Raw genomic sequence first — 26,018 nt, forward strand, 5'->3', positions numbered from 1 at the left:
GACACGCTTGATCTTTGTTCTTGGTTTGGTTTTGTTTTTTTCGGTTTTCAGTTTCTTGCGGGAGGAACCACACCCAGCAATGTGGCCAAGCACAAGGCAAACGCCCAACCCACTCTCCTATGCCTCGGCCCTTGATCTTTGTTCTTATCCTCTGCTTCCAGAAACCCTACTCTTACTCCAAACTAGTCATTTCGTTTAAAAGTCAGCTTCTTCCCTCCGGGAGAGTCTCCAAATTCTCCCCAAAGAACGTACCGCAGTGGGCAAACTCAGCAAAGAACACAAGGCCAAGCAAAGTGAGAGCATAGAGTCTTATTTTCTCTAGAACATTCTCGACATATTCCAGCATGACTGCTATTTATCTTACTCTGGATACCTTATGGAAGGGTAGACTCTAGAAAGAATTAAATTGAAACTGTTGATTTGCCAATTTAGCCTCAATTAAGCAAGATCCATAAATTATTTGGTATCCCCAAAAGCAGTCTGAAAATATGGCCCAATTATTATCAGTTTCCATCATATGGGACTGGGGATATCACTCGAAGCACTACAGCACGTTTCCATGCTAGAACTGGGTGTTTCTGATGTCGGTGGGCCCCACGGGTGACTTACGTGAATCGGGGAGGAGAAAGATGGTCACTTTCTCTCCAGCCGCCTCTACCACCCGGGACCCAGGGTTACTGGGTTCTTGTCTCGCTCGCGGAAAAGAATTTCAGGAGTAGACAAGCAGTGAAGTAAACATTTTATTTAGAGGTTTCTGAGGGAAGGAGGGATAAGCGGAAAAGAAAAATAGTAGGAGTGGGGCCGGAGCGATAGCACAGCGGGTAGGGCGTTTGCCTTGCACGCGGCCGACCCGGGTTCGATCCCCGGCATCCCATATGGTCCCCCAAGCACCGACAGGAGTGATTCCTGAGTGCAAAGCCAGGAGTAACCCCTGAGCATCGCTGGGTGTGACCCAAAAAGCAAAAAAAAAAAAAAAAAAAAAAAAAGTAGGAGTAACGCGCTCAAGAGAGAACTCGGGCTTCTCCGAGGATGGAGAGAGCTCTACACACATCCTAGCACTAGACACGGAAAGCATGAAAGTACACATCTCAAGAGGGGAGATGCAGGTGACACGTGCTCGGCCACGTGGGCGCAAGCAGCACGTCGGCTCAGGCAGCATATGCCGCCCTTCCTTTGTTCAAGGTGTCTTTTATAGGGTTTCTCCAACCTGCCCCCAAGTGGGGCTTCTTTCCAGGTAAAAGTCCGTTGCTAAGGAGGTTACCAGGGAGGTTAGGAGTGGTGATGGTCTTTTTAGGCTGGATCACATTTTAATCATATTAAGGGAGGTCTGAGAACTCGAGAAACTTCATGGGGAGGGGTCCAACCTCCTCAGGGTCTGCTGAAGGTCTTAACAGGTCTGTTTTCTGTATCCACAGGGTGGGTCACTCTCAGGATTCTCCTTCCCAGAGAATTCTAAGTTTCATTGCCAAGGGCCTTTCCCTATCTACCTGCCTACATCATTTCCATGTACCTGACAGTGGACTAAGTCCTATACATTTCACGGTTTCTATAAGTTAAGACCGTGTAGTTATCATAGCTTGATAGGACAGTAGGTTAAGAGTTCGTCTTGCATGTGGCTGACCGGGGTCCGATCCCCAGCAACCCATAATGGTCTCCTGAGTGTACCAGGAGTGATTCCTGAGTGCAGAGCCAGGAGTAAGCCCTGAATACAGTGGGGTGTGTCCCCCAAATCCAAAAGAAACAGTTGTCTATTATTTTTGGAGTTTTGTTTTTAGTGAAGCAATGTGGTTTTTTATTGAAGGAAACTTTCTCAGGTGTGAGAGAAGAGAAAAAGAAGAAAAAGAGGAGAAATGTGTCAAGAAAAAACATGGGCTTCTTGGATTGGGAATGTGGACGCGGCTGACCCAGGTTTGATCCCCGACATTCCCTAGGGTCCCCCAAGCATCTCTAGGAGTCATTCCTGAGGACAGAACCAGGAGTAACTCCTGAGCATGCTAGGTGTGACCCCAAAAACCTACATAAATTTTTTTTTTTTTTTAAAGAACATGGGCTTCTCCAGAGTAGAAATAGGCAAAGAAACATAGAAACAAGCAAGATAAGTACTCAAGGAAGAACATGGGCAGGCTTGAAGAGCAAGCTTGTATCTTATTTCTGGAATAAAACTTTATACATAAAAGTTTTCTGAATTTCTTAGTATTAAGATTCCCAGAAATAAAATCAATCAACAGATTTGTTATTCCTTCAGTTCTTAGTATCCCCCACCCCTGCATCTAGGTCACCCTCAAGGTACTCCACCCAGGCTGGTACTCTGGCTCCCAGGGGTGCTCAGAGGACCCTGAGGTGCCGAGGATGGACCCTTTGCGCTCTCTCTCCCCCGCCCGGGTTCTGAGAGCTCACTCAGTATTAAAACAGCACTAAAGGGGCTAGAGCAATAGCACAGCGGGTAGGGCATTTGCCTTGCACGCGGCCGACCCGGGTTTGATTCCCAGCATCCCATATGGTTCCCGAGCCCCGCCAGGAGTAATTCCTGAGTGCATGAGCCAGGAGTAACCACTGTGCATCGCCGGGTGTGACCCAAAAACAAAAAAACAAACAAACAAACAAAAAAAAAAGAGCACTAAAGAGGGGGTTGGAGAGATAGCACAGCGGGTAGGGCGTTTGCCTTGCACGCGACTCACCCAGGTTCAATTCCCAGCATCCCATATGGTCCCCTGAGCACCACCAGGGATAATTCCTGAGTGCAGAGCCAGGAGTGACCCCTGTGCGTGGCTGGGTGTGACCCAAAAAGCAAAAAAAAAAATTTTTTTAAATAAATGAAAAAATAAAACAGCACTTAAGGGGGGGCAGAGCGGTAGGACCGTCGGTGGGACACTGGCCTTGCAAGCCAGCAAGTTTGATCCCAGTACCCTAGGCTCAGTGATCCCTGAGCAGAGTCAGGAGGAAACCCTGAGCACTGCTGGGTCAGGCCCCAAACCAAAAGCAAATCACCACTGAAGAGGCCAGAGACAGTGTACAACGGGCTAAGGCATTGGCCCTGCAAGCAACCAACCTGGGTTGAATTCCCAGGAATGAGCGCTGAGCACAGAACCAGGAGCATATTGGGATGAGAAGGAAACACTTGGGAGCCTAATACCAGGGTGCTGGGATCAAACCCAGGCCGGCTGCACGCAGGGCCAGTGCCCTGGCTTACATGCTCCAGGCCCTACCGAGCACTTCCTAGTTGAAGGTGTTCGCCTTGCAACAGGCCAGCCCTGCTTCAACCCCCAGCCTCAGACGGTCCCTGAGTGATCCCGGAGCAGTCGGGAGTAAACCCTGAGTCCCTGATTTCCATCTTGAAAGAAAAAAAAAAAAAAAGAGGGCCGAGAGATAGCACAAAGGTGTGGTTCTTGCCTTGCACACAGCCAACCTGGGTTCAATCCCCAAAACCACATATGATCACCCAAGCCCCACCAGGAGCAGTCCCTGAGCACAGAGTCAGGAGTAAGCCCTGAGCACAGCAGGGTATAGACCAAAAAAAAAAACTTTTCTAGTGTTCCAAGTTTTTCTCCTTTTTTTTTTCTTTTTGGGTCACTCCCAGCAGTGATGCTCAGGGGTTACTCCTGGCTCTGCACTCAGGGATTCATTACTCCTGGTGGTGCTGTGGGAGCCATATGGGATGCTGGGGATTGAACCCGGGTCGGCCGCTTACCAGGCAAACACCCTCCCCACCGTCCTAGGGCTCCGGCCCGGTCCTGTCTCCTAACACACGAGTCTCCCACACGCTTCCGAAGCAGTTTCTCAACCCGCTCTAGGGCATTTCGAACAGGACTGCTCGGAGCAGGTGAGGGCTGAGCTTTTTCAGGCGACAGCATCCTCATCTTCACGCTGGACACGCCAGACAGCGCCTCCGCAGTGATCCTCAAAAAGCTGCTAGAACCAAACATCCTCCGGGAACAAGGGGGCAAAGTCACTGCCCTTGGAACCACTGTTCCACCGAGCCTTCTGCCAGCTGGACTGCCTTCAGCTTTCCCTCGTACCGCTCAGGGCCTACTCCCAGTGCTCAGTGGACCATGCAGTGCTGGGGGCTGAGCCAGGAAAACCTCATGCGAGGGCTTTAATCCCCAAACCTCTCGACAATCCTCCCAGAGATCATGAGTTCTCTCGATTTTTCATCTCCGAAGGGGTGAGCAGACCCCAAGGACGACTGCCTGATGGCATTTGGTGCAAAAATTGGTGATGCGAACCAAGCTCAAGGACTTCTCCCTGAGCTACATGAACACACTGGCAGAAGTGCCCTAGAACGCCCAATGATCACCCACGTACCAGCGGGGTGATCTGGAACAAGCCACTTAACTCCCCAAACCTGTTTCCTTATCTGAAAAGTGGGAACAGTATCTACTGGGCAGAGCTGCTAGAACAGAGGTAATTTAAGAAAAAAAGGGGAGTGCTGCTCACAGAGGTGCTTACAACGAGAACTATTTTTTTTCTTTTTTTGCCTTTTGGGTCATACCCAGCGATACTCAGGGATTACTCCTGACGGTGCTTGAGGGACCATATGGGATACCAAGGATTGAACTCGGATCAGTGTGTGCAATGCAAATGCCCTACCCTCTGTACTATTGCTCCAGCCCCGAGAACTATTTTTTCTAAGAACAGCAGTAGAGCACGCTCTAAGCCCTGCACAATGCCCACAGTACTTCCCCAACTATGTGCTGCATTACACTCACAGCTGCTACTTGTCAAAAGCTCAGGCAGGAGTGCCAGAGAGACAGCTCAGCAGGTACGGCGTCTGCTGTGCACCTGGCTGGCCCAGGTTTGGCTGGGAACATGATATAGGACCTCCCGAGCGCCATCAGGAGGGGTCTCTGAACACAGAACCAGGAGTCAGCCCCGAGAAACGCTGGGTGTACTATCCTGCACCCCTAACAGATACCTAGCTCCCACCCTCCTGGTCATCTAGAGACAAACCACCTTGAGAAAACCTGGCTGAGACTTTTTTTTTTTTTTGCTTTTTGGGTCACACCTGGCGATGCACAGGGTTTACTACTGGCTCTACACTCAGGAATTAACCCCTGGCGGTGCTCAGGGGACCATATGGGATGCTGGGAATCAAACCCAGGTCGGCTGTGTGCAAGGCAAATGCCCTACCCGCTTGTGCTATTGTTCCAGCCCCAAGACTTTAAGTATTATACTTGAATCTGGTGTAATTCACTACTAACGCATTCTAGGACACAGGAAAAAACGAATCATGAAAATTACTGAACCATGTAAAATATTTCTCATCTATAACAAAGACTACTTTAAAATGTTTTAATGGTTTATTTTGAAGGTCATTTTAGAAACAAGGTTAAAGGCAATCAGAGAAAATTGCACAGAATACACTCATTAAATAAGTATGACAAACAAATCAAAATAAGGGAGACAGGTTTTCTTCCGCAACTTCAGATGTAGACTGTTGTCCTGAAGGTTCTTATACTTCCAAGAAGGGGGTGTGTAAGGGAATCACGGCAATTAAAGCTGCCTCTTAATCATGTAAATCTACAGCAGAAACCAAGTATTTCTGTTCTTCTCAGTAAGTCAATTTCGATCTTCAAACTGTGCCTTGTTTTTTAAAAGGTATGATGCTAGAAATTCAATGGGATTTGGTGGCCTGAAAAGGAAAAGAAATCCAAATTTTAGAAATGCACATTCTAAATGTGTTTGTCCCATAATGTAAACACATCTTTTACAGTTTAATTTCCAATATACAATCAAAGGCCATATGTAGTAAATTAAGGAGGAGAACAAGCAAGTTAGCTGACAAGACACAATTTCTATATAGTTTAAATCTGGCCAGAGGCCAGAGTGTGCAGAAAGCCCTTCTTGCCTGGCCTGCAGCCCGCTGGTGAGTCTCTGGCACACATGGGCAGGCCGGCACCAAGAAGGGTCACTCCTGAGCAGAGCCAGAAGCAGCCCTATGCATGGCTGGGTGTGGGCCAAAACCCAAGTAAATAAACCTGGTTATCAGCTCAGTTCTACAACCTAACTTTTAATTAATTTCTTTATTTTGCTTTTGGGGTCACACCCAGTGATGCTCAGGGATTCCTCCTGGCTCGGCACTCAGGAATTGCGCCTGGCGGTGCTCGGGGGACCATATGGGATGCTTGGAATCAAACCCGGGTGAGTTGTGTGCAAGGCAAACGCCCTACCCGCTGTGTTATCACTCCAGCCCCCGACAACCTAACTTTTAAAAAGGTGCAAGTAATAAGATAATAGGATGATGATGATGATGATGATGACAATGATGAGGGCAGGAGGGGGTAGAATTTGGCAACGCCGGCAGTATTCAGTCTCTTCATCTGAGTGCAGGTGACATGGTCATGGCTGGTTTCTGAAAACCTCATCAACCTGCACACCTGTGATTTGTGACTCCCTGTTTAAGCCTATTCCTCCATTAAAATGAACAGAAGAGAAAGACAGCTACAGTATCCCCGAAGCAGGAAGACAAACTCCCCAAGGGACTGTCAGAAAAAGCAGTAACACATTTGTTCACATTTGGTTATGTTTACTTTAAAGTCACTATTTGTTTTTTTTTTGTTTTTTGCTTTTTGGGTCACAACTGGCGATGCAGAGGGGTTACTCCTGGCTTTGCACTCAGGAATTACCCCTGGCGGTGCTCTGGGGACCATATGGGATGCTGGGATTTGAACCTGGGTCGGCCACGTGCAAGGCAAACGCCCTACCTGCTGTGCTATCTCTCCAGCCCCAATTTTTTCACTGAGCATTTTAATAGTTCTAATGCTGCCACACAAAGTATACCTCACCAATTAAACACATTTTAAAATTGAGGGCCGGAGCAGTAGTACAGCAGGGAGGGTGTTTGCCTTGTACACAGCCAACCCCGGTTCGATCCTCAGCATCCAGGAGTGATTCCTGAGTACAGAGCCAGGAATAACCTGAGCATCGCCAGGTGTGACCCAAAAAGCCAAAAATTAAATAAGAATAAATTAAAATAAATTTAATTTATCAGAGGGTCCAGAGAGATTGGACAATGGATAGGGCACTTGCCCTGCACACAGCTTGCCCGGGTTTGATTCCCAGGTCCCCTGAACTCCACCAGAAGTGAAGAGTACAGAGCCAGAAGTAAGCCCTGAGCATTGCTGCCAGGCATGGTCCAAAAAGAAAAAAAAATTAAGAAATGCTAGATCTTGATTACCAATCACAAAATTTTTTTTACTGCGAAAACAAGTCCAAAGAAGAAAAGCTGGGGAATGCCTATTAAATCTATCCATGAAAGGGTCTATCAAAAACTGACTCAAAAACATCCCCTAGGGGCTGGAGCAATAGCAGAGCGGGTAGGGCGTTTGCCTTGCACTCGGCCAACACGGGTTCGAATCCCAGCATCCCATATGGTCCCCTGATCACCGCCAGGGGTAATTCCTGCGTGCAGAGCCAGGAGTGACCCCTTTAAACATCTCCCAGGGGACCGAAGCAGGGAGTTGTCTTCCATGCAGCTGACCCCAGTTCAGAGGTCCCCCAAGCACTGCCAGGAGTGATTCCTGAGTGCAGAGCCAGGAGTAAAATTCCTCTAGCACTTAAGTATCCTTCAGGATCAGGATCAGGCAAATACAGGTAACAATTGTGGCGGGCTGAGGTGGTGCAAAGGCCCAAAGGCTCCTCCCAGGGACGAGGCGCTCAGGCCTGTGCTGGCGTCTGAGGAACACACGGGGCAGTACCCAACGCCTTTCCCCTGCCCTACCTCCCCGTGCTCCCCCACTTCCTCACAGAACACTGGCAGTGAATCTGATCGACTGCACAGTCCCGAGTACTCCACGGCACTGCCAGGTTCCCCCCCACCCTCAAAGTTGTGTATTTTTCCTAATTCTATTTCTAGTATCATTTTGCTGGGCCCGGAGCAAGACTATAGCAGCCAGACTCTTGCCTTGCACGCAGCCGACCTGGGTTGATCCCTGGCAGAAGTGATGCCCGAGCAGAGCCAGAAGCATCCCCGAAGCCTTGCGGTACAGGATCCCTATCCCACAAAATAGCAGTTTACTAAAGATCTTCATTTTTTCCCTAGTGCTTGAAATAAAACTTACAGCTTCTACTATACTAACCGTCATTAAAGTATCAAAATGCCCATGTTTTAAATGTCAGTGGTAGAGCCAAGACATTTCTTGTACCAACACTTTATCTATAGGAACAAGTTAATAGTCATACACACAATTTTTATACAAGCTATTAAATATACCTGTTCTTAATAATTCAGTGTAAAATGAGATGTATATTCATCATGCTGCTTATCAGGGTCATATCAGCTTGCTAGAGTTCATGACTATTATTTGAATAAAACAAATATGGCTTTACGGATGTTGACTAGTATAATTTAAAAAGAAGAATTTTCTTCTTGATTTGGCTTCCAAATACACACAAAAAGGGTAGAACTGGGGAAAAGCAGTAAAAAAAAAACAAAACTAGAGGGGGCTGGAGCAATAGCAGAGCGGGTAGGGCGTTTGCCTTGCACTGGCTGACCTGGGTTCGATTCCCAGAATCCAGATGGTCCCATGAGCACCGCTAGGAGTAATGCTGGAGTGCTTAAGCCAAGAGTAACCTCCATGCATCACCAGGTGTGACCCAAAAAAACAAAACAAAGAAAAAAATAAATAACTAGAATCTTGCTAGTAAATTCAAACAACTGTACAAAAAGAACATTTAACACTCGTGACGCTGAGGCCATGCAACACTGGAGAATACGATGGGACCTTTCGAGAATCCTGGTGTGGGTTCCATGCCATAGTCATATCCTTCCTTTAGGAAAACTCCACCAAATTTATATTAATAATGAAACAAAAGTCAAAAAAGCATGAAAATCCAAACTGGCAAGTTGAACTGAAACATTCCAACAGTAAGACAATGGCTAAACTGTAGCGTCATCATTTATTATTGTCTACAAAGTATTTTAAGTCATGGTATTAAATATAAAGAAAACGCAAAATTACACCATCCAATAACAAATCTTTTTTTTTTTTTTTTTGCTTTTTGGGTCACACGTGGCAATGCACAGGGGTCACTCCTGGCTCTGCACTCAGGAATTACCCCTGGCGGCGCTCAGGGGACCATATGGGATGCTGGGAATCGAACCCGGGTCGGCCGCATGCAAGGCAAACGCCCTCCCCACTGTGCTATTGCTCCAGCCCCCCAATAACAAATCATTACAAACATGCAATGTGATCTATTACCAGAAGAAAAAAATGTAGTGTCCACACTTAGGGCTAACTTCTGAAAGAACCCTTAATCGCCATAAATTTTTATTTATGTTAAAAAAAAAAAAAACCCACCTACATAACAAACGTTATTTCAACCTTTGTTTGTGCTGGTTCTGGCGACTCCACTTGCAAGGCTCTTACCTTTCACGGGGCTGGCGCGACAGTGCAGCAAATGGGGTGTTTGCCTTGCATGACACTGACCTGGGTTCAATCCCCGGCATCCCATGTGTCCTCCAAGCACTGCCAGGCATAATTCCTGAGCATAGTCAGGTACGGCCAAAAGACTAAACAAAACAAAGCAGGCGCTTACCTCTCCTTGGCGAGCACAGCCAGGCCCTGTAACAAGATAGGTACAACAGTCTGATCCAGGTAGGCACGGGTAGGCAACGCCTGCAGATCCACCTTCTGTTTGGATGACTTTTCTGCATTAACCTTCTCATTCTCTACTATCCTCTAGTGAATTAAAAAAACATGCACAAACATTATAAACACCTACACCGGTGACAGTGCTAAACAGAAATTACCACAAAAATGATACTACTAATAAGAAGGCAAATCCCAGTGACTAGGAAGTTGGGATTTAATTATAAATCACTGCCAAAACAAACGCCCAGTTGAGGCCACATGGATTCATCTCACAACTGGAGACAACATCAGGCTCTTTTATTGGAAAACTTTGCCTTCTTTGGAGAATTCACCATTTTAGAAACTGGTCAGTAAGGGAAGGAAGCAGTAGTGCAGCAGGTAAGGCAGCCCCGGCGGTGCCCGGAGCGTGCCAGGAGTTAGCCCTGAGCGCTGAGCACCACCAGGTGCGGCCAAAACGCAGAAGAAAAAAAAAGAAAAGTCACGAAGGAGACCCCCCTGCAGCTGCAGGAGCTCCTCAGACACAGGAAGGACGGGGACAACCAGGCCAGCTCACAGGAAAGACAGTGCCCTGCAGAAGGAGCAGGAGGCCGGAGCCCGGCGCCCCCACGACCAAGGGCAGCTCCTGATCCTCTGACCCTGAACCCATCACTGCAGCAGGAAGGGGCAGGGGGTGAGAAACAGCCAAGGAGGGAATCACACCTCGACTAAAAGGCTCTGCGGGTCACAGCAAAGCTTAAAACCAACCTCCAAGCATGAGTGACTGTGCGTCAGCCTTGCACGGGTTCAAGTCCTGGCACCCATATGGTCCCATGAGTCCCACAGGAGAGACGGCACGTGGAGAGTGTGCTTGCCCGGCACAAGGATGATCCAAGTTCCACCCAAGGAAATCCACGTGGCTCCAGAGTCACCGGGAGTGATCCTGGAGCACCACTGGACAGGCCCCAAAAGGCACCACCACCACCAGTAAGACACATCATAATCAAATTACTTAAAGATGATTCTGTAACGCGGCCCGAGCAGTGGGCCCAGCACGTGCCTTGCGCACAACCAGCGTGGATTCAACCCCAGGTTTCCCAGAGTCCCCCAAGCACTGCCAGGAGTAATTTCTGGGTGCAGAAGCAGGCATCAGCACTGGGCACTTCCAGGAACACCCTCAAAACAAAATTAATTTAATCTTAAAATGAAATCTCAAAATCACCAAGAAAAGCGATGACCTTCAGGAGCTCCAGGGTGAGTCCACAGGTCACCCGCCGAGCCACAGGCCAGGCCCCAGGGAGAAGCTGCCACACTCCTTTCCCCCCCCCTGCACTACAGGGAGCAGGTAGGAGAAACAGAAAGGGGTAGCAAAGGAAATCTGCATCAACACACATGCAAATAAAGCGCTCAGGAAAGTTACAATGAATAGGAAGATAAAAGTGAGCTATTTCTTATTTAAATCTAAAGGAAATTAACTAGTGGTGCTTTTGAGCCACACCCGCAGGAGCTCAGGGATCACTCCGGGAGGGGCTCAAGGAACTGGGATAATTGACTTTTCAAAATAATTACAATAAGCTTCCTGTTTCTAACATGTGGAGGTAAAATACAGAGTCACAATAGGCACAGACTGCAGAAAAGAGGAAATGGATGAACTGTAAGGCTGTCACTGCCACTTGAAAGCAAACTCAGTAAACTAGCAAATCACAAAGCTTTTAGCAACCAGCTAGAAACACACACAATAAGCCAATAAACAAACTACAAGGAAGGGGCCCCTAGCAATGGACAGCACTGAAGGGCACGGGCCTCGATTTCCTGCTCGCGCCAACCCGGGCTGATCCCCAGTACCCTACAGGGTTCCCTGAGCCCCACTGGGATTGATCCCTAAACACAGAGCCAGGTGTGGCCCCCACCATAAAATTACAATGGAAGGGGATCCCAAGCCCACAGCAGCAGGCTGGCAGGGCTTCTGGAACTTTCAGCCATCAGAAGAGAGAAGCAGGAGACCTGGGCCGGCACACAGACTCAGCAGACCCCACCTTGAGGGGTTTCCCAAAGGGGTGGTGCTGGCCCAGGGGTACGTGGAAAAGACCCAGAACGGGCAGGCACAGCCTTGGCTGCGGTTGGGGGAACGCTCTGCTCACTGCCTCAGTTTCTCAGTCTGTGGCATGGACCCCTGGAGACCCCAAAGGCAGTCCAAGGAGATCACAGGTGGAAATCATGTCAACCGAGGCACAGCGGGAGACTAAAGGGCCATCAGTCGAGGCAGGAAGGAAACGGGCAGAGGAAGGTTGAGAAATGCGGACTGAAGGGCTTGGGAACTGAGCTAGGGCAGTGGGGAAGGCGCCACATGGGGCCCCTCTCGGGAAAGAGGAAGGAAAGGAAGGGAAGGAAGACTTGTGGAGAGAGGCACTGAGGAAGGGGGCCGCAAGTCAAATTAGTTTGGAAACCTCCGGCTAGAGCCAACCCCTGACCACTGCAGGTATGGCCCCCCTCAAAACACACAGGCCAAACACCCTTGTGGCCGGAGTGAGAGTGCGGGAGGGGGGAAGCAGACCGCGTGCAGGATGGGTCCTGAGCAAGGCCAGGTCCGGCCCCACCAGCGCTAACAAAGCCAGAGGACAAACTCCGCACCCTCCTCCCACAAACACTGCCAGGAAAGACCCCCAAGCCCCAAGAATAGACCCCCCTGAACACCACTGTCTGTGTCCCCCAATTATACTGCCCCCACTATTACTCTGCTTGGAAATGTTCCAACCCATCATTGCAGCACTGTAGCACTGTCGTCCAGTAGTTCATTGATTTGCTCAAGCGGGCACTAGTAACATCTCCATTGAGAGACTTGTTACTGTTTTTGGCACACCGAATATGCCACAGGTAGCTTGCCAGGCTCTCCAAGAGGGATGGAGGAATCAAACCCGGGTCGGCCACATGCAAGGCAAACACCCTACCCACTGTGCTCACTTAGCCAAATATGAATGTCTTTCTTTTTGTCCTATTTTTAACCCACACTCTCCAATGTTTGGGCGTCATTCCTACCAGTGCTCTGGGTGCCATGAGGTACCAGGGCGCAAACCCTGGCCCCCAGTATGCAAAGCACTGCTCCAGTCCACTGAGCTCTCTGGCCCTATTGCTTCATTGACAGGTGTAAACCACCACACACACACACAAGACACAGGAAGCCAAGAGATAGCACCAGGAATCATCAGAGAAATTCTACTATCAAAAAGACAGGACATAGGGGCCAGAGCAATAGTACAGCGGGTGGGGCATTTGCTTTGCACACGGCCAACCTGAGTTCGATCCTGGTACCCCATGTGGTCCCCTGAGCACCACCAGGGGTGATCCCCCCCAGAAAGATAGGAAATAATGAACGTTGGCGAGACTGTGGAGAAAGGGAACATGGGTCCACTGCTGCCGGGGATGGAAACAGGTGCAGCTCCTCGGGACCCAGCCCAGCAGGCTTAGCGTGGGGTTCCTCGCAGCACCCCACCAGCCGAAACATGCAAGCAACTCTCCGTTGGTGAAAAACAAGGAGCATCGCACAGGGCCAGGGTGGGTTAAGGGGCTTGTCTTGCACGTGCCCGCCCCAGCTGGACCCCTGGCATGAGATCTCCTGAGCGCAGCCAGAAGTGACCCTGGAGCACACAAACCAAGAGTCCAAGACCCGGGGCACCACAGTATGACTCAAAATCCCAAAGAGGGAAAAAAAAGTCACTCCGTAGAATGCTGTTCAGTCATTTAAAACAAGGCTGCAGGGCCAAAGAGACCTGAGCACAGAAGTCACCCCTGAGCACGGCTGGAGTATCAGGGGGAGTACACTGGATGCCCGCATCATAGATGGTCCCCGAACTCCGCAAGGAGTGATCCCCAAGTACAGAGCTAGTAATAAGACCTGCACCACCTGGTGCAAAACAAAAACAAAAACAAAAAAAAGTTTTATGTAACATCTATATGTTAAATGTTATCTAGGTTAATTGTAACATTTCTGAAACACATAATCATTACATTGTTTTTTTTTTTTGTTTTGCTTTTTGGGTCACACCCAGAATGCTCAGGGGACCATATGGGATGCCAAGGATTGAACCTGGGCCGGCTGCATGCAAGGCAAATGCCCTACCCGCTGTATTATTGCTCAGGCTCCATAATCATTACACTGTACACCTATAACTGTTCCAATTCAATTACACCAAGTCCATGATACTCAAGTTTTAAGAGAACAACTTTGATTTTGTTTTCTATATGGGGCTGGAGAGTGGGTAGGGTGCTTGCCCTGCACACAGCCGGGCGAGGTTTAATCCCCAGTACTCTCTATGTCCTGCAAGTCTACCAGGATCAGGTAGAATCGGAGTAACCCTCATCACCTCCAGGTACCCACCCAGAAAAGTAAAATTTAAAAATTAACATATTTTTGTGCTTTGAGCCACACTAGGCTATGCCTGGGGATCATTCCTGGCAGTGTCCAAATGGGGTGCTGGGGATCAAAACCAGGTCGGCCAAGTGCATGGCAAGGGCCCTACCTGGTACACTATCTCTCTAGCCCAATAAGTGCACTAATATTTTAAAATTTTAAGAGGGCTGGCTGGAGCAATAGCACAGCAGGTAGGGTGTTTGCCTTGCATGCGGCCGACCCGGGTTCAATTCCCAGCATCCCAATATGGTCCCCTGAGCACCGCCAGGGGTAATTCCTGAGTGCAGAGCCAGGAGTAACCCCTGTGCATCACCGGGTGTGACCCCCAAAAAAAAGCAAAAAAAAAAAAAAATTGGGGGGGGTGGGGGGAGGTTCACTGTGGTTCTTGGTGGTGGAATATGTACTGGTGAAGGGATGGGTGTTTGAGTATTGTGTAACTGAGACTTAAGCCTGAAAGCTTTGTAACTTTTCACATGGTAATTCAATTAAAAAAGAAAAAAATATTTTAAGAGGGAGCAGGTAAAAAAAACAGTATTAATTTAAAAATATTTAGGTGGGGAAGGGCATTTCCTTTGCATGCAGCCAACCCAGATTGGATTTCTGCACCACATTATGTTCCGAGGCCAAACCAGTAGTGATCCCTGAGTATCTGTGGCTGCGATTCTTAAAGTATCTACTATGTAATACTTTCCAACGGCACTTACTGATTAAACCATACTAAAAAAAAAAAAAAAAGGCAGGTCCACCAGCATTTTATTCTACCACCGAGAAAATAAATTTTTTCAATGCACTGTAGCACTGTAGTCCCGTTGTTCATCGATTTGCTCGAGCGGGCACCAGTCACGTCTCCATGGTGAGACTTGTTGTTACTGTTTTTGCCATATCGAGTACGCCACGGGGAGCTTGCCAGGCTCTGGTGCGTGCGGGATACTCTCGGCAGCTTGCCGGGCTCTCTGCGAGGGACAGAGGAATCGAACCCGGGCCGGCCGCGTGCAAGACAAACGCCCTACCCGCTGTGCTATCGCATCCAGTCCTGTAATTTCTCAATATTTTTTAAATTTCTAAGCTATAAGGGGCAAGTATACCAAAGCAATACCCCCAACAGGTACACTGATCAAAAAAAAAAAAAAAGTGCGGCCAGTACCCACTAGCAAAGTGTGCCTGGCTACTTTTTACTTAGTTTGGGGCAACTCCGCCTGTCGGACCCAAAGCTCCTTTCCCCGCACGCTCCAAAGCACTCGTGGCGCGAGGGACGCCGGGCGCCCGCGACGCCACGCGACCCCCCGAGACCGGCGTGTCCCGCGCGCCCCGGGACCCCGGCTCGCGCGCCCCCGGCTCGCGCGCTGCGGGCGTTACCTCGACGTTGTCGGTGAGGCCGTACTCGGAGTGCGGGTTCTCGGCGACCTGGGGGACAAAAGCGGCGCGCGGGGTGAGCGGGGCCCGCGCGGAGGGGGCGGCGCGCGCCCCCCGCCCGGCCCGGGCCCGCGCGTACCTGCGTCTGCCCCTCCAGCATCTGCTCGGGCTCCATGGCGCGCGCTGCGGCCGCAGTCCCCGGACGCCGGCCCTGCGCGGGAGAGGGCGTTACCGGGCGCGCCGCCACCCCGCCCCGCGCCCGCCCCGCGCGGCCGGCCCCCCGGGGCCCCGGCGCGGGGCGGGGGCCGGGAGCTGCTTACCCGAGCCCAGGCCGCGCTGCCTGCGAGCCCCGCCGCGCCGCCGCCGCCGCCGCCGCCGCGTCCCGGCACGATCCGCGGCCGCCGTACGTGACGGCGCCCGCACGGCCCGCGCCTGCGCGCTGCGACCCGCTGCGGCGCCCGGCCCGCCGCGCTCGGCGATCGGCTGCGGCGCCTGGCCCGCCGCGCTCGGCGCTCGCTCGCGGAGCCCGGCCTGCCTGCCGCGCTCGGCGATCGACTGAGGAGCCTGGCCCGCCGCGCTCGGCGATCGGCTGCGGAGCCTGCGCCCGGCCCCAGTCCGGGCCGCCGAGCAGGCAGTCAGCACCCCCTCAACGCGCACATCAGCGACCCCTGGGCTCAGCCGGTCACGGCCGGGAGGGAGTCCTGCGTGCAGAGCCAGGAGTGAGCCCTGAGTGCCCTGGAGGGTGGTCCCCAGACAACTGCAACCAAAGGGAGAGTCTGGCGAGGTAGTGGGTGAGGCACGTGGCGGGGTTCAGATCAGCCACACAGTGCCCTGAGCCCGCAGGAGTGACCCCCGAGCACCCTGTCCCCGCCACCAGGAGTGACCCCCGAGCACCCTGCCCCCGCCACCAGGACTGATCCCCGAGCACCCTGTCCCCGCCACCAGGAGTGACCCCCGAGCACCCTGTCCCCGCCATCAGGAGTGACCCCCCCCCCAGCACCCTGTCCCCGTCATCAGGAATGACCCCCGAGCACCCTGTCCCCGCCATCAAGAGTGACCCCCGAGCACCCTGTCCCCGCCATCAGGAGTGACCCCCGAGCACCCTGTCCCCGCCATCAGGAGTGACCCCCCCCAGCACCCTGTCCCCGCCATCAGGAGTGACCCCCGAGCACCCTGCCCCCGCCATCAGGAGTGACCCCCGAGCACCTTGTCCCCGCCATCAGGAGTGACCCCCCCCCAGCACCCTGTCCCCGTCATCAGGAGTGACCCCCAAGCACCCTGTCCCCGCCATCAGGAGTGACCCCCGAGCACCCTGTCCCCGCCATCAGGAGTGACCCCCGAGCACACTGCCCCCGCCACAAGGAGTGACCCCCGAGCACCCTGCCCCCTCCACCAGGACTGATCACTGAGCACCCTGCCCCCGCCACCAGGACTGATCCCCGAGCACCCTGTCCCCACCACTAGGAGAGATCCCCGAGCACCCTGTCCCCGCCACTAGGAGTGATCCCCGAGCACCCTGTTCCCGCCACCAGGAGTGATCCCCGAGCACCCTGCTTCTGCCACCAGTAGTGATCCCTGAGCATCCAGTCCCCGCCACCAGGAGTGATCCCTGAGCCAGGAAGAATCCCTGAGCACCGCTGGATGTGCCTCCATCCCACACACTACTATGATGTATGTAATATATATATATATATATATATATGCATATATGCACTAGGTTTCCCCTACACACAATTTGTAAATAACAAAATGGAGACTGCTCTGGGACCCCAGCCCTAAGCCAGAGAGCACCTCCTGCACAAGTGTGGCTCAGACGTGCAAATTCTGATTGCTCTAAGTGCAATTGATTCATTTACGTGTAAATAAAACTGATTAAATTCCCTGCCTTTGTAATGTGAAAATCTGAGAACTTCATTCCAAGTTGAAGATTAAATTACAGCTTTCAATGAGAGGGAAGCTATTAAAGTCCTGACTAGGGAGCAGATAGTACAGCTGGAAAAGCACTTGACCGTCCTGGCGCCCTGAGCCCCGCCCGAATGCCTGAGCACCACACACCCACAGATCATCAGGGGTCAATAGTACAGCAGGTAGGGCGCTTATCTGGCTTGCAGCCCACCCAGATCTCACCCTTGCTATCCCAAATGGTCCCCCCCAGAGTACTCTATAGAAGTCATCCCCAGTGCAGAGCCAGATCCCTGAGTGCAGAAAATCTTGAGCACAGCCAGATGTGGCCCAAAATTAATTATTAAATTTTTTTTTAAAAAAGCCATGACTGGGGCTGGAGCAATAGCACAGCGGGTAGGGCGTTGCCTTGCACGCAGCTGACCTGGGTTCGATTCCCAGCATCCCATATGGTCCCCTGAGCACCGCCAGGAGTAATTCCTGAGTGCAAGCCAGGAATGACCCCTGTGTATTGCTGGGTGTGACCCAAAAACAAACAAACAAACAAAAATAATAAAAAGCCATGACTTGGGGGCTGGAGTGATAGTACAGCAGGGAGGGCTATTCCTTCCATGTGGCCGACCTGGGTTCAATTCCCAGCATCCCATTTGGTCTCCTGAGCACCACCAGGAGTAATTCCTGAGTGCAGAGCCAGGAGGAATCCCTGAGTATCGCCAGATGTGACCCAAAAAGCCAAAAAACAAAAACAAAAACGTGGGGCTGGAGTGATAGCACAGCGGGTAGGGAGTTTGCTTTGCCCGTGGCCGACCCGGATTCGATTCCCAGCATCCCATATCGATTCCCAGCATCCCATATCGTCCCCTGAGCACTCCCAGGGGTAATTCCTGAGTGCAGAGCCAGGAGTGACCCCTGAGCATCACTGGGTGTGACCCAAAAAGCCAAAAAAAAAAAAAAGAAAGAAAAGAAACGAAAAAACATTGAAAGAGTGGGGCAAATCGACAGTACAGGGGTGAAGGCATTTGCCTTCATCCTGGCACCATGACTCTGAGGGCAGTCGGTGATCCCTGAGCACCACCAGAGAGCACTCAAAATCAAAATGAACATTTTAAAAATCAACAACAATGGACAAGTCAAGGAGTAAATCATAGCTATGGAGCTTGAGAGATGGAATGAAAGAATGACAGAGATTATGTAAATAAATAGGCAAAGAAGTGGGGCTCCGGGTTCACTCCCTAGTACACATAGTCCCTTGAGCACTGTAGGGTGTGTCTCCCCCCAAACAGGAAGTATAAAATTAATTAGGTAAAAAAAAAACTCAGATGATGCAGAATGCTGTTTTGAAATGAAATGAAAGATTCTGGGGCTGGACAGATAGCTCAGGGGTTAGGTTGCTTGCCCTGGTCCGTCCCCCAGCACGGAACGTGGGTGGCGTCCAGCGTCACTGGGGGTGATCCCTGAGCAGGAAGCCAGAAATAAGCCCTGAGAACCATCCAGCCCCCAAACAAAACAGAAAAAGAAAAGAAATTAAATATCTTAGATCATGATTATGATAGAACTTTTCAATAATTTATACTGTCTAGGAAATCAATCCGAAGAATGAACTTTAGGAGGGCCAGAGTACCAGACTGTTAAGGATTCCTCTCAGTTCTCTACTTCTTTTTTTCCCCCTCTCCTTTAAAAAAAATGGGGTGTGTCACACCCAGCAGTGCTCAAGGCTTTCTGCTAGCCCCCTGCTCACGGATCACTCCTCAAGGGCTCTGGGGGGCCAGGGATTGAGCCCAGGTCAAACACGGGCAAGCTAAGTGCCCTGTCTGCTGAGCTGTTAGCCTGGCCCTCAGCTCTCCATTTCAGTAGAAATGAGATTTCATTTCATTCTGAGCTTCATTTAGATGCTTACATCACTCTGCCTTATCTTTTTTACGATTAAATACTATTAGATGTTTGATTGTCTTGCCCAAGAACCCCGGCAAGAACATCTCTGGCACAAGATGCCCAAGAACATCTCTGGCACCCCATATAATGCCCCGAACCTTATCAAGAGTGATTCCTGAGCACAAAGCCTTGAGTAGAAGACCTGAGCAAAGCTGGGTGTGACCCCAAAAACAAAAGATACTCAACACTATTGAGATGTTTGAGTTCTTCCGAAACAAATATATTGTATTGATTCTTTTTCTTATATTCAGTAACTTCCTTCAAAGTAAGTGAATTTAAATGGAAAATTTAAATGGAGAATCAGAGAATCTGGAATGAAGAAAAATTTGTGCTTGGCTCCTTTTTATATCGATATAGTGTAGATTCCATTTATAAAATAACTCAGGGACTGGAGCCGTAGCACAGTGGGTAGGGCATTTACCTTGCACACGGCTGACCCGGGTTCGATTCCCCACATCCCATATGGTTCCCCAAGCACTACCAGGAGTAATTCCTCAGTGCAAAGCCAGGAGTATGACCCAAAAAGTGTGTGACCAGGTGTCACCCAAAAAGTAAATAAATATAAAATAACTCAGAGAGGGCTGGAGCAATAGCACAGCGGGTAGGGCATTTGTCTTGCACACGGCCAACCTGGGTTCAATTCTCAGCATCCCATACGGTCCCCCAAGCACCGCCAGGAGTATTTCCTGAGTGCATGAGCCAGGAGTAACCCCTGTACATCGATGGGTGTGATCCAAAAGAAGCAAAAAAAAAAAAAAAACCATCATGATGCCTAGAAGCCCAGTGCATTCTAAACTTATGTCTATTTTTCTAATGTCTGCCCTCCTTACCCGTTGCCCTTCTCCCTCCACCTCTGCTCGACTTAGCCACGCAGGACTCGACGCCACAGGGCAATTCAGCAGCTGCATCTCAGCTGCACTGTTTACAAGCTGGCAGAAGCAGGTGTGGGTGGAGTGGGGGGCCTCTAACAGGGCTGGGACTTGACCTCCCCATGTCCCAAGAAGCTCCAAAGAGTTAGGGACGGAGACAAGGCTTATGGGATTGGCTCAGCTACAGCGTCTCTCCACAGGCTTCTCAATTTTTCACATCTAAAATTGGAATAGTGGGGCCCAGAGTGATAATACATCGGAGAGGGCATTTGCCCTGCACGCGGCCGACCCGGGTTCGATTCCCAGCATCCCATATGGTCCCCTGAGCCCCGCCAGGGATAATTCCTGAGTGCAGAGCCAGGAGTAACCCCTGTGCAGAGCCAGGTATGACCCAAAAAGCAAAAAAAGAGAAACTATTGTCCAGGGGCCAGAGAGAGAGTAGAGCAGGTAGTGCGCTTGCCGGGTTCAATCCCGGACATCCCAGATGGTCGCCCGAGCCCACCAGCAGTGATTTCTGAGTGCACAGCCAGAAGTTACCCCTGATCATTGCCAGGTGTGACCCCAAAACAAACAAAAAAGAAACTATGGTATATCTACACATCTACATGGACTATCATGCAGCCATTAGGAAAAATGAAGTCATGAAATTTGCTTATATATGGATGGACATAGGATATCGTGCTGAGTGAAATGAGTCAGAGAGGAGAGACAGACAGAATGACTGCATTCAATTGTGGGATGTAAAAGAACAGTACGAGAATAATACCCAAAGACAGAAAAGTGAAGGTCAGGAGGACCTTAGTAGGACCTGGTCCTTAGTAGGAAGCTTGCCACAGTGCGGGAGGGCGATTAGGACAGAGGAGGGACCAGTATGACAATGAAAGTTGGAAATGACCACTCTAGATGAGAACTGAGGGCTGAAAGAAGGCAAAGGGATATGCATGATAACCTTTCAGCAACAATATTGCAAGCCATAGTGCCTGAAAAAGGAAAGAGAGAGAAAGGAAGGGATGGAGGAGAGATAGAGAAGGACGGAGGGAGGGAAGGAGAAATAGAGAGAGAAGGAAGGAGGAAGGGAGAGAGGGAGGAATGGAAGGAGGGAGGGAGGGAGGGAGGGAGGGAGGGAGGGAGGGAGGGAGGGAGGGAGGGAGGGAGGGAGGGAGGGAGGGAGGGAGAGAGAAGAAAAGTGTTTGCCATAGAGTCAGACTTGGAGAGGGAGAAGGAGGTCAAAGCAGGGACAGTGGTGGTGGGAAATGTACACTGTGAAAGGAACAGATGTTGGGTATTGAGACATGGTATGCCTGAAACTCAATCATGAATTACTTTGTAAGTGTGTATCTCACAGTGATTTAAATAAAAATATATATGTGAGGACTGGAGCGATAGAACAGCAGGTAAGGCATTTGCCTAGCACGTGACTGACCCAGTTCAATTCCCAGCATCCAATATGGTCCTCTGAGCACCGCCAGGAGTAATCCCTGGTGCATCGTCAGGTGTGATCCAAAAAGAAAAAAATATGTGTATGTATGTGTGTTTGTGTGTGTGTGTGTGTGTGTGGTGAAACAGAGAGTCTCTTGCCTGCACTCCTGGCTGTTTTCCCCGGGGCTCCTCGGAGGAAGTGGACTCCAGCTTCCCTCCCCACCCCGAGCAGAGCTCCCGAGGCCAAAGACCTCCAGAGCCCAGCCACAGCCATGCTCAAGGCCCCTCTCCACACGTTCGGACAAGCCTCACAAATGAAGGTACTGGCAGAGAACCCATGTGTGTGGGACCCGGGGCTGAGACCTCCAAGCCTGCTCAGATTGGAACTGGGCCTTTACCGCCCAGATTTCCCATTTTCCAGTAGCTAGGTAGTCACACCCAGGGACTGCCCCCAGCGCCATGTAATCCCATCCACGGCCAGCATCCAGAGACTTAAAACCAAGTTCCTGAACTGTGAGGCCACAAAGGCCTCGTGACATCTTATAGCCTACTTCTCCCATGCCAGGGAGAACCTGGCATGCTACCGAGAGTTTCCTGCCCACATGGGAGAGCCTCGAAAACTTCCCATGGTATACTCACATGCCAAAGCCAGTAATAATGATGGGTCTCATTCCCCTGACCCTGAAAGAGCCTCCAATGTGGCATCATTGAGAAGAACGAGTAGAGAGAGACTTCTAAAATCTCAGGGCTAGGATGAATGGAGAAGTTACCGAGACCGCTCGAGAAATTTCGAGGATCAATGGGATGATGTGTGAAACATTCCATTTTTATTTGGGGGAGAGGTCACACCTGGCTGTGCTCAGGGCCTTCTCCTGGCTCAGAGCTCCAGAGTGACCTCCTAGAAGTGCTCGAGACCTCATACAGTGCCAGGGATCCGATGGGAATCTGCTGTATGCAAGGCAAGTGCCTTATGTCCTTGTAACATCTCTCTAGCCCACATTCCTTGTGCTTTTGTTATTTTTGGTTGGTTTGAGGGCCAAACTCTGGATGCTCAGGGATTCTCAGGCATTTAGTTTTAGTTTTGGGGTTATACTCAGGATACTCCTGACTCTGTGCTCAGTGGTCATTCCTGGTAGTGTTCAGGGGATGCTGTGGAGCAGGGGGTTGAACCTGGATCTCCTACATGCAAAATAGCCATCCAACCATTGAACTACCTCTCCAGTCCTGAAACATTTGGTTTTATTTATGCATAACTAGTCCTTCTTCCTCCCTTTCTCTCTCTCTCTTTCTTGCTTGCTTTCTTGTGAAACAAGCTAGTTTTTATTGAAAGTTACTCAGAAATATGTGTGTTCAAGAGGGCCTGGAATGATAGTACAACAGGTAGGGTACTTGTCTTGCACGTGGCCTTCTGGTTTGATCCCCGACATCCTATATGGCCCCTGATCACCGCCAGGAGTAATTCCTGTGTGCAGAGCCAGGAGTAACCCCAAGCATCACCGGGTGTGACCCAATCTCCCACACAGGTATCCAGAGTGGAAAAAAGAAAGCCAAGAACAGAAACAAGCAAGGTTGTTGAAGGGAGAACATGGGCTTGAAGGACAAGCCCCACTTCAATATTATAATCTGTATTTTTTCTTCGCGCTGTCAAACAAAGGTCGGCAACTACAACACCTTCGCTTTCCTGATGACATCATTCTAATAACACCAAACATTAGCCAAGCGGCACGAACGCTGGCCGACTTCGACCGTGAGTGTGGAAAGGTCGGACTGCAGCTGAATCTCATGAAGACAATGTTCATGAGAAACGGACTAGCTCCTGACGTTCCATTTGCTGTCAATGGAACAAACATATCCAGATGCAGCAGTTATGTATTCCTGGGTCTAGAACTCAACATGAAGAATGACTTGACACCAGAACGTGCAGGAGGAAGAGAGCAGCATGGAATGCCTTCAAGAGTGTTGAAGAAGTTGTTAAGAGGACAAAAAACCTCCAGCTCCAGGCACATCTTTTCGACTCCACTGTTCTTCCTGCAGTAACATGCGCCTCAGAGATCTGGGCCTTATGCAAACAGGATGAGAATGCTATTCGGGTATCCCAAAGAGAAATCAAAAGAGTTACGCTTAGAGTATCACGTTTCTCTCAAGTGAGAGAAGGAATCTGGAGTTCCGACCTCCATTGATGATCAAGGATCAGGTACGCTGTCTCATTTGCCAAGGCATCGAAAAGCAGATGGGCTAGACACATAATGAGATTTGGAGACAACCACTGGAGTAGAGCTGATATCGACTGGATTCCACGGATGTCAAAAGAACGAGTGGCTTCCCACCTACAACATGGTCAGACTTCTTCATCAAGACCCTGAATGAATGGTTTGAGGCTCTTTGTGTTCCTGGAGGGAGTGATGCCATTGGGCTACACTCGCATGCAACAGGGATGAATGGAGACGTCATTGGCGCCTGCTTGAGCATATCGATGAGCAACAGGATGACAAGTGATACAAGTGAAGGGATTGTTTTCTTACCTTCTGATTGTTATGCTTTCCCCTTTTTTTGGTTTTTAGTGTAGGTTTTTGGCCACACCCACTGGTACTCAGGGCTCCTCGCCCAGGGATCACTCCTGATGGGCTTGGGGGAGATACATGATGTCAGAGATCAAACTCTTGTCAGCCCCATGAAGGCAAGTGCCTTACCTGTTGTACTATCCCCTGGGTCCTGTTGTTCCTGTTCTTCGTTCTGGTTTGAGGACTCCCCTGGCAGTGCTCAGGTCTCCTGCTCCCCACTAGAAGCTTCAGGGACCATGCAGTGCCGGAATTGAATCGGACATATACCCCAGTTTGCTGGACCAGCTCTCTGGCCCTCTACTTTTTTTAGAAGTAGGTTTTTGGAAAGAAAGCTCTCAGAAATAAAGAACACGAGGGCATAGAGTGATGGTGCAGTAGGTAGGGCACTTGTCTTGTATGCAGCTGGTCTAGGTTTAGTTCCTGGCATACCACATGTCCCCATCAGGAATTGTTTGAATGCACAGCAATCCTTGAGCACCATCTGGTGTGGCCTGAAAACAAACCCCCCAAGAAGAAGAAGAAGAAGAAGAAGAAGAAGAAGGAGGAGGAGGAGGAGGAGGAGGAGGAGGAGGAGGAGGAGGAGAAGAAGGGGAAGAAGGAGAAGAAGAGGAAGGGGAAGGGGAAGGGGAAGGAGAAGGGGAAGGGGAAGGAGAAGGGGAAGGGGAAGGAGAAGGAGAAGGAGGAGAAGGAGAAGGAGGAGGAGGAGGAGGAAGAAGAAAGGAAGAAGAAGAAGAGGAAGAAGAAGAAGAAGAAGAAGAAGAAGAAGAAGAAGAAGAAGAAGAAGAAGAAGAAGAAAGAAGAAGAAGAAGAAGAAGAAGAAGAAGAAGAAGAAGAAGAAGAAGAAGAAGAAGAAGAAGAAGAAGAAGAAGAAGAAGAAGAAGAAGAAGAAGAAGAAGAAGAAGAAGAAGAAGAAGAAGAAGAAGAAGAAGAAGAAGAAGAAGAAGAAAAAGAAGAGCAGAGGCAGGGGGCTGGAGCAATAGCACAGCGGGTAGGGCTTTGCCTTGCACGAGGCCAACCCGGGTTCATTTCCCAGCATCCCATATGGTCCCCTGAGCACCACCAGGGGTGGTTCCTGAGTGCAGAGCCAGGAGTAACCCCTGTGCATCGCCAGGTGTAACCCAAAAAGAAAAAAAAAAAGGCAGAGGCAGAAATAAAACCATGTCTCAGCACACATAAACCCACATACATACACACACATCTATTCGCAGCTAACATATAATTTAATGTCATATTTAGCAAGGGTTGTTTCAAAAAATATATTTTTTGGCCACATCCGTCAGGCAATGCTCATGACTTCCTCCTGGCTTGGCTTCCTCCTAGTTCTGTGCTCAGGCATCACTCCTAATGGGCTCAGGAGATCATATAGGGTGCCTGGGATTAAACCTGGGTTGACTGCATGCAAGGCAAATTCCCTTCCTGATGTACTATCCCTCTGTCCCCTATTTGTACTTTTTGTTTGGTGTGGATTTTTAGGTTCCAGGTCACACACATGGCAGTACTCAGTGGAGTACTCTGAGCTCTGTGCTTAGGGGGCAAGGGTCACTCCTGGCAGTTCTCAGGGGGACCATGCAGTGCGGAAGATCAAACCCAGGCCTCCATAACTCTCTGCTTGGGCTCAGTCTATTGAAGTTTTTGTTTGCTTGGTGGCAACCCCCAGCTCTGCTCAGGGTTCATTCCTGGCTCTGCGTCCAGAGATCACTCCTGGAGGGAATCAGGGGACCATATGGGGTGCCAAGGATCTAGCCACACGTAAAGTGAGTGCCTTACCCACTGAATTATCTCTTGGACCAGTTGAACTATTTTTTTAACCAAAGCCTGCTTTTGTTTTGTAATTAAGAGGTAAAAAGTCTTAGATACCTACATTGAAGGTGAAGAGGCCTTAGGCCGCACCCATTAGTTGGTACTCAGGGCTTACTCTGACTGAATTTTGGCAGGGCTGGGGCACCGAATGGCCATATCTGCTGTCATATAGCTCCAAGTCCAACAAACTTTCTTTAGTTGGAAAATG

General features: G+C 50.1%; 1 protein-coding gene across 2 annotated transcripts; it reads right to left on the minus strand.

Annotated features, from left to right (window-relative positions):
- Positions 1 to 5,284: 5,284 nt before the first annotated feature.
- On the minus strand, positions 5,285 to 15,760 carry DPY30 (dpy-30 histone methyltransferase complex regulatory subunit). 2 transcript variants are annotated; one of them, XM_055122945.1, is made up of 5 exons: positions 15,648 to 15,760; positions 15,467 to 15,538; positions 15,331 to 15,378; positions 9,535 to 9,677; positions 5,285 to 5,629 (listed from the first exon to the last, which is right to left on the minus strand). In XM_055122945.1, the coding sequence occupies exons 2-5, from the start codon at positions 15,500 to 15,502 to the stop codon at positions 5,557 to 5,559; spliced, it is 300 nt and encodes a 99-aa protein (XP_054978920.1). In that variant the 5' UTR covers positions 15,503 to 15,538; positions 15,648 to 15,760; the 3' UTR covers positions 5,285 to 5,556. The 2 variants fall into 2 exon arrangements, with proteins under 2 accessions (XP_054978920.1, XP_054978921.1); XM_055122946.1 differs by lacking the exon at positions 5,285 to 5,629 and adding an exon at positions 8,539 to 8,569.
- Positions 15,761 to 26,018: the final 10,258 nt, after the last annotated feature.

This window comes from Sorex araneus, chromosome X (genome assembly GCF_027595985.1).
Source record: "Sorex araneus isolate mSorAra2 chromosome X, mSorAra2.pri, whole genome shotgun sequence".
Classification (NCBI taxonomy): Eukaryota; Metazoa; Chordata; class Mammalia; order Eulipotyphla; family Soricidae; genus Sorex; species Sorex araneus.

Excerpts from the sequence above, each read along its gene's own strand:
- DPY30 (XM_055122945.1), bottom strand. The coding sequence starts at position 15,502 with ATGGAGCCCGAGCAGATGCTGGAGGGGCAGACGCAG. Across the intron at positions 15,379-15,466 it reads TGCTGGAGGGGCAGACGCAG|GTCGCCGAGAACCCGCACTC; the intron begins GTACGCGCGGGC and ends TTTGTCCCCCAG. Across the intron at positions 5,630-9,534 it reads GCTGTGCTCGCCAAGGAGAG|GCCACCAAATCCCATTGAAT; the intron begins GTAAGCGCCTGC and ends TTTCCTTTTCAG.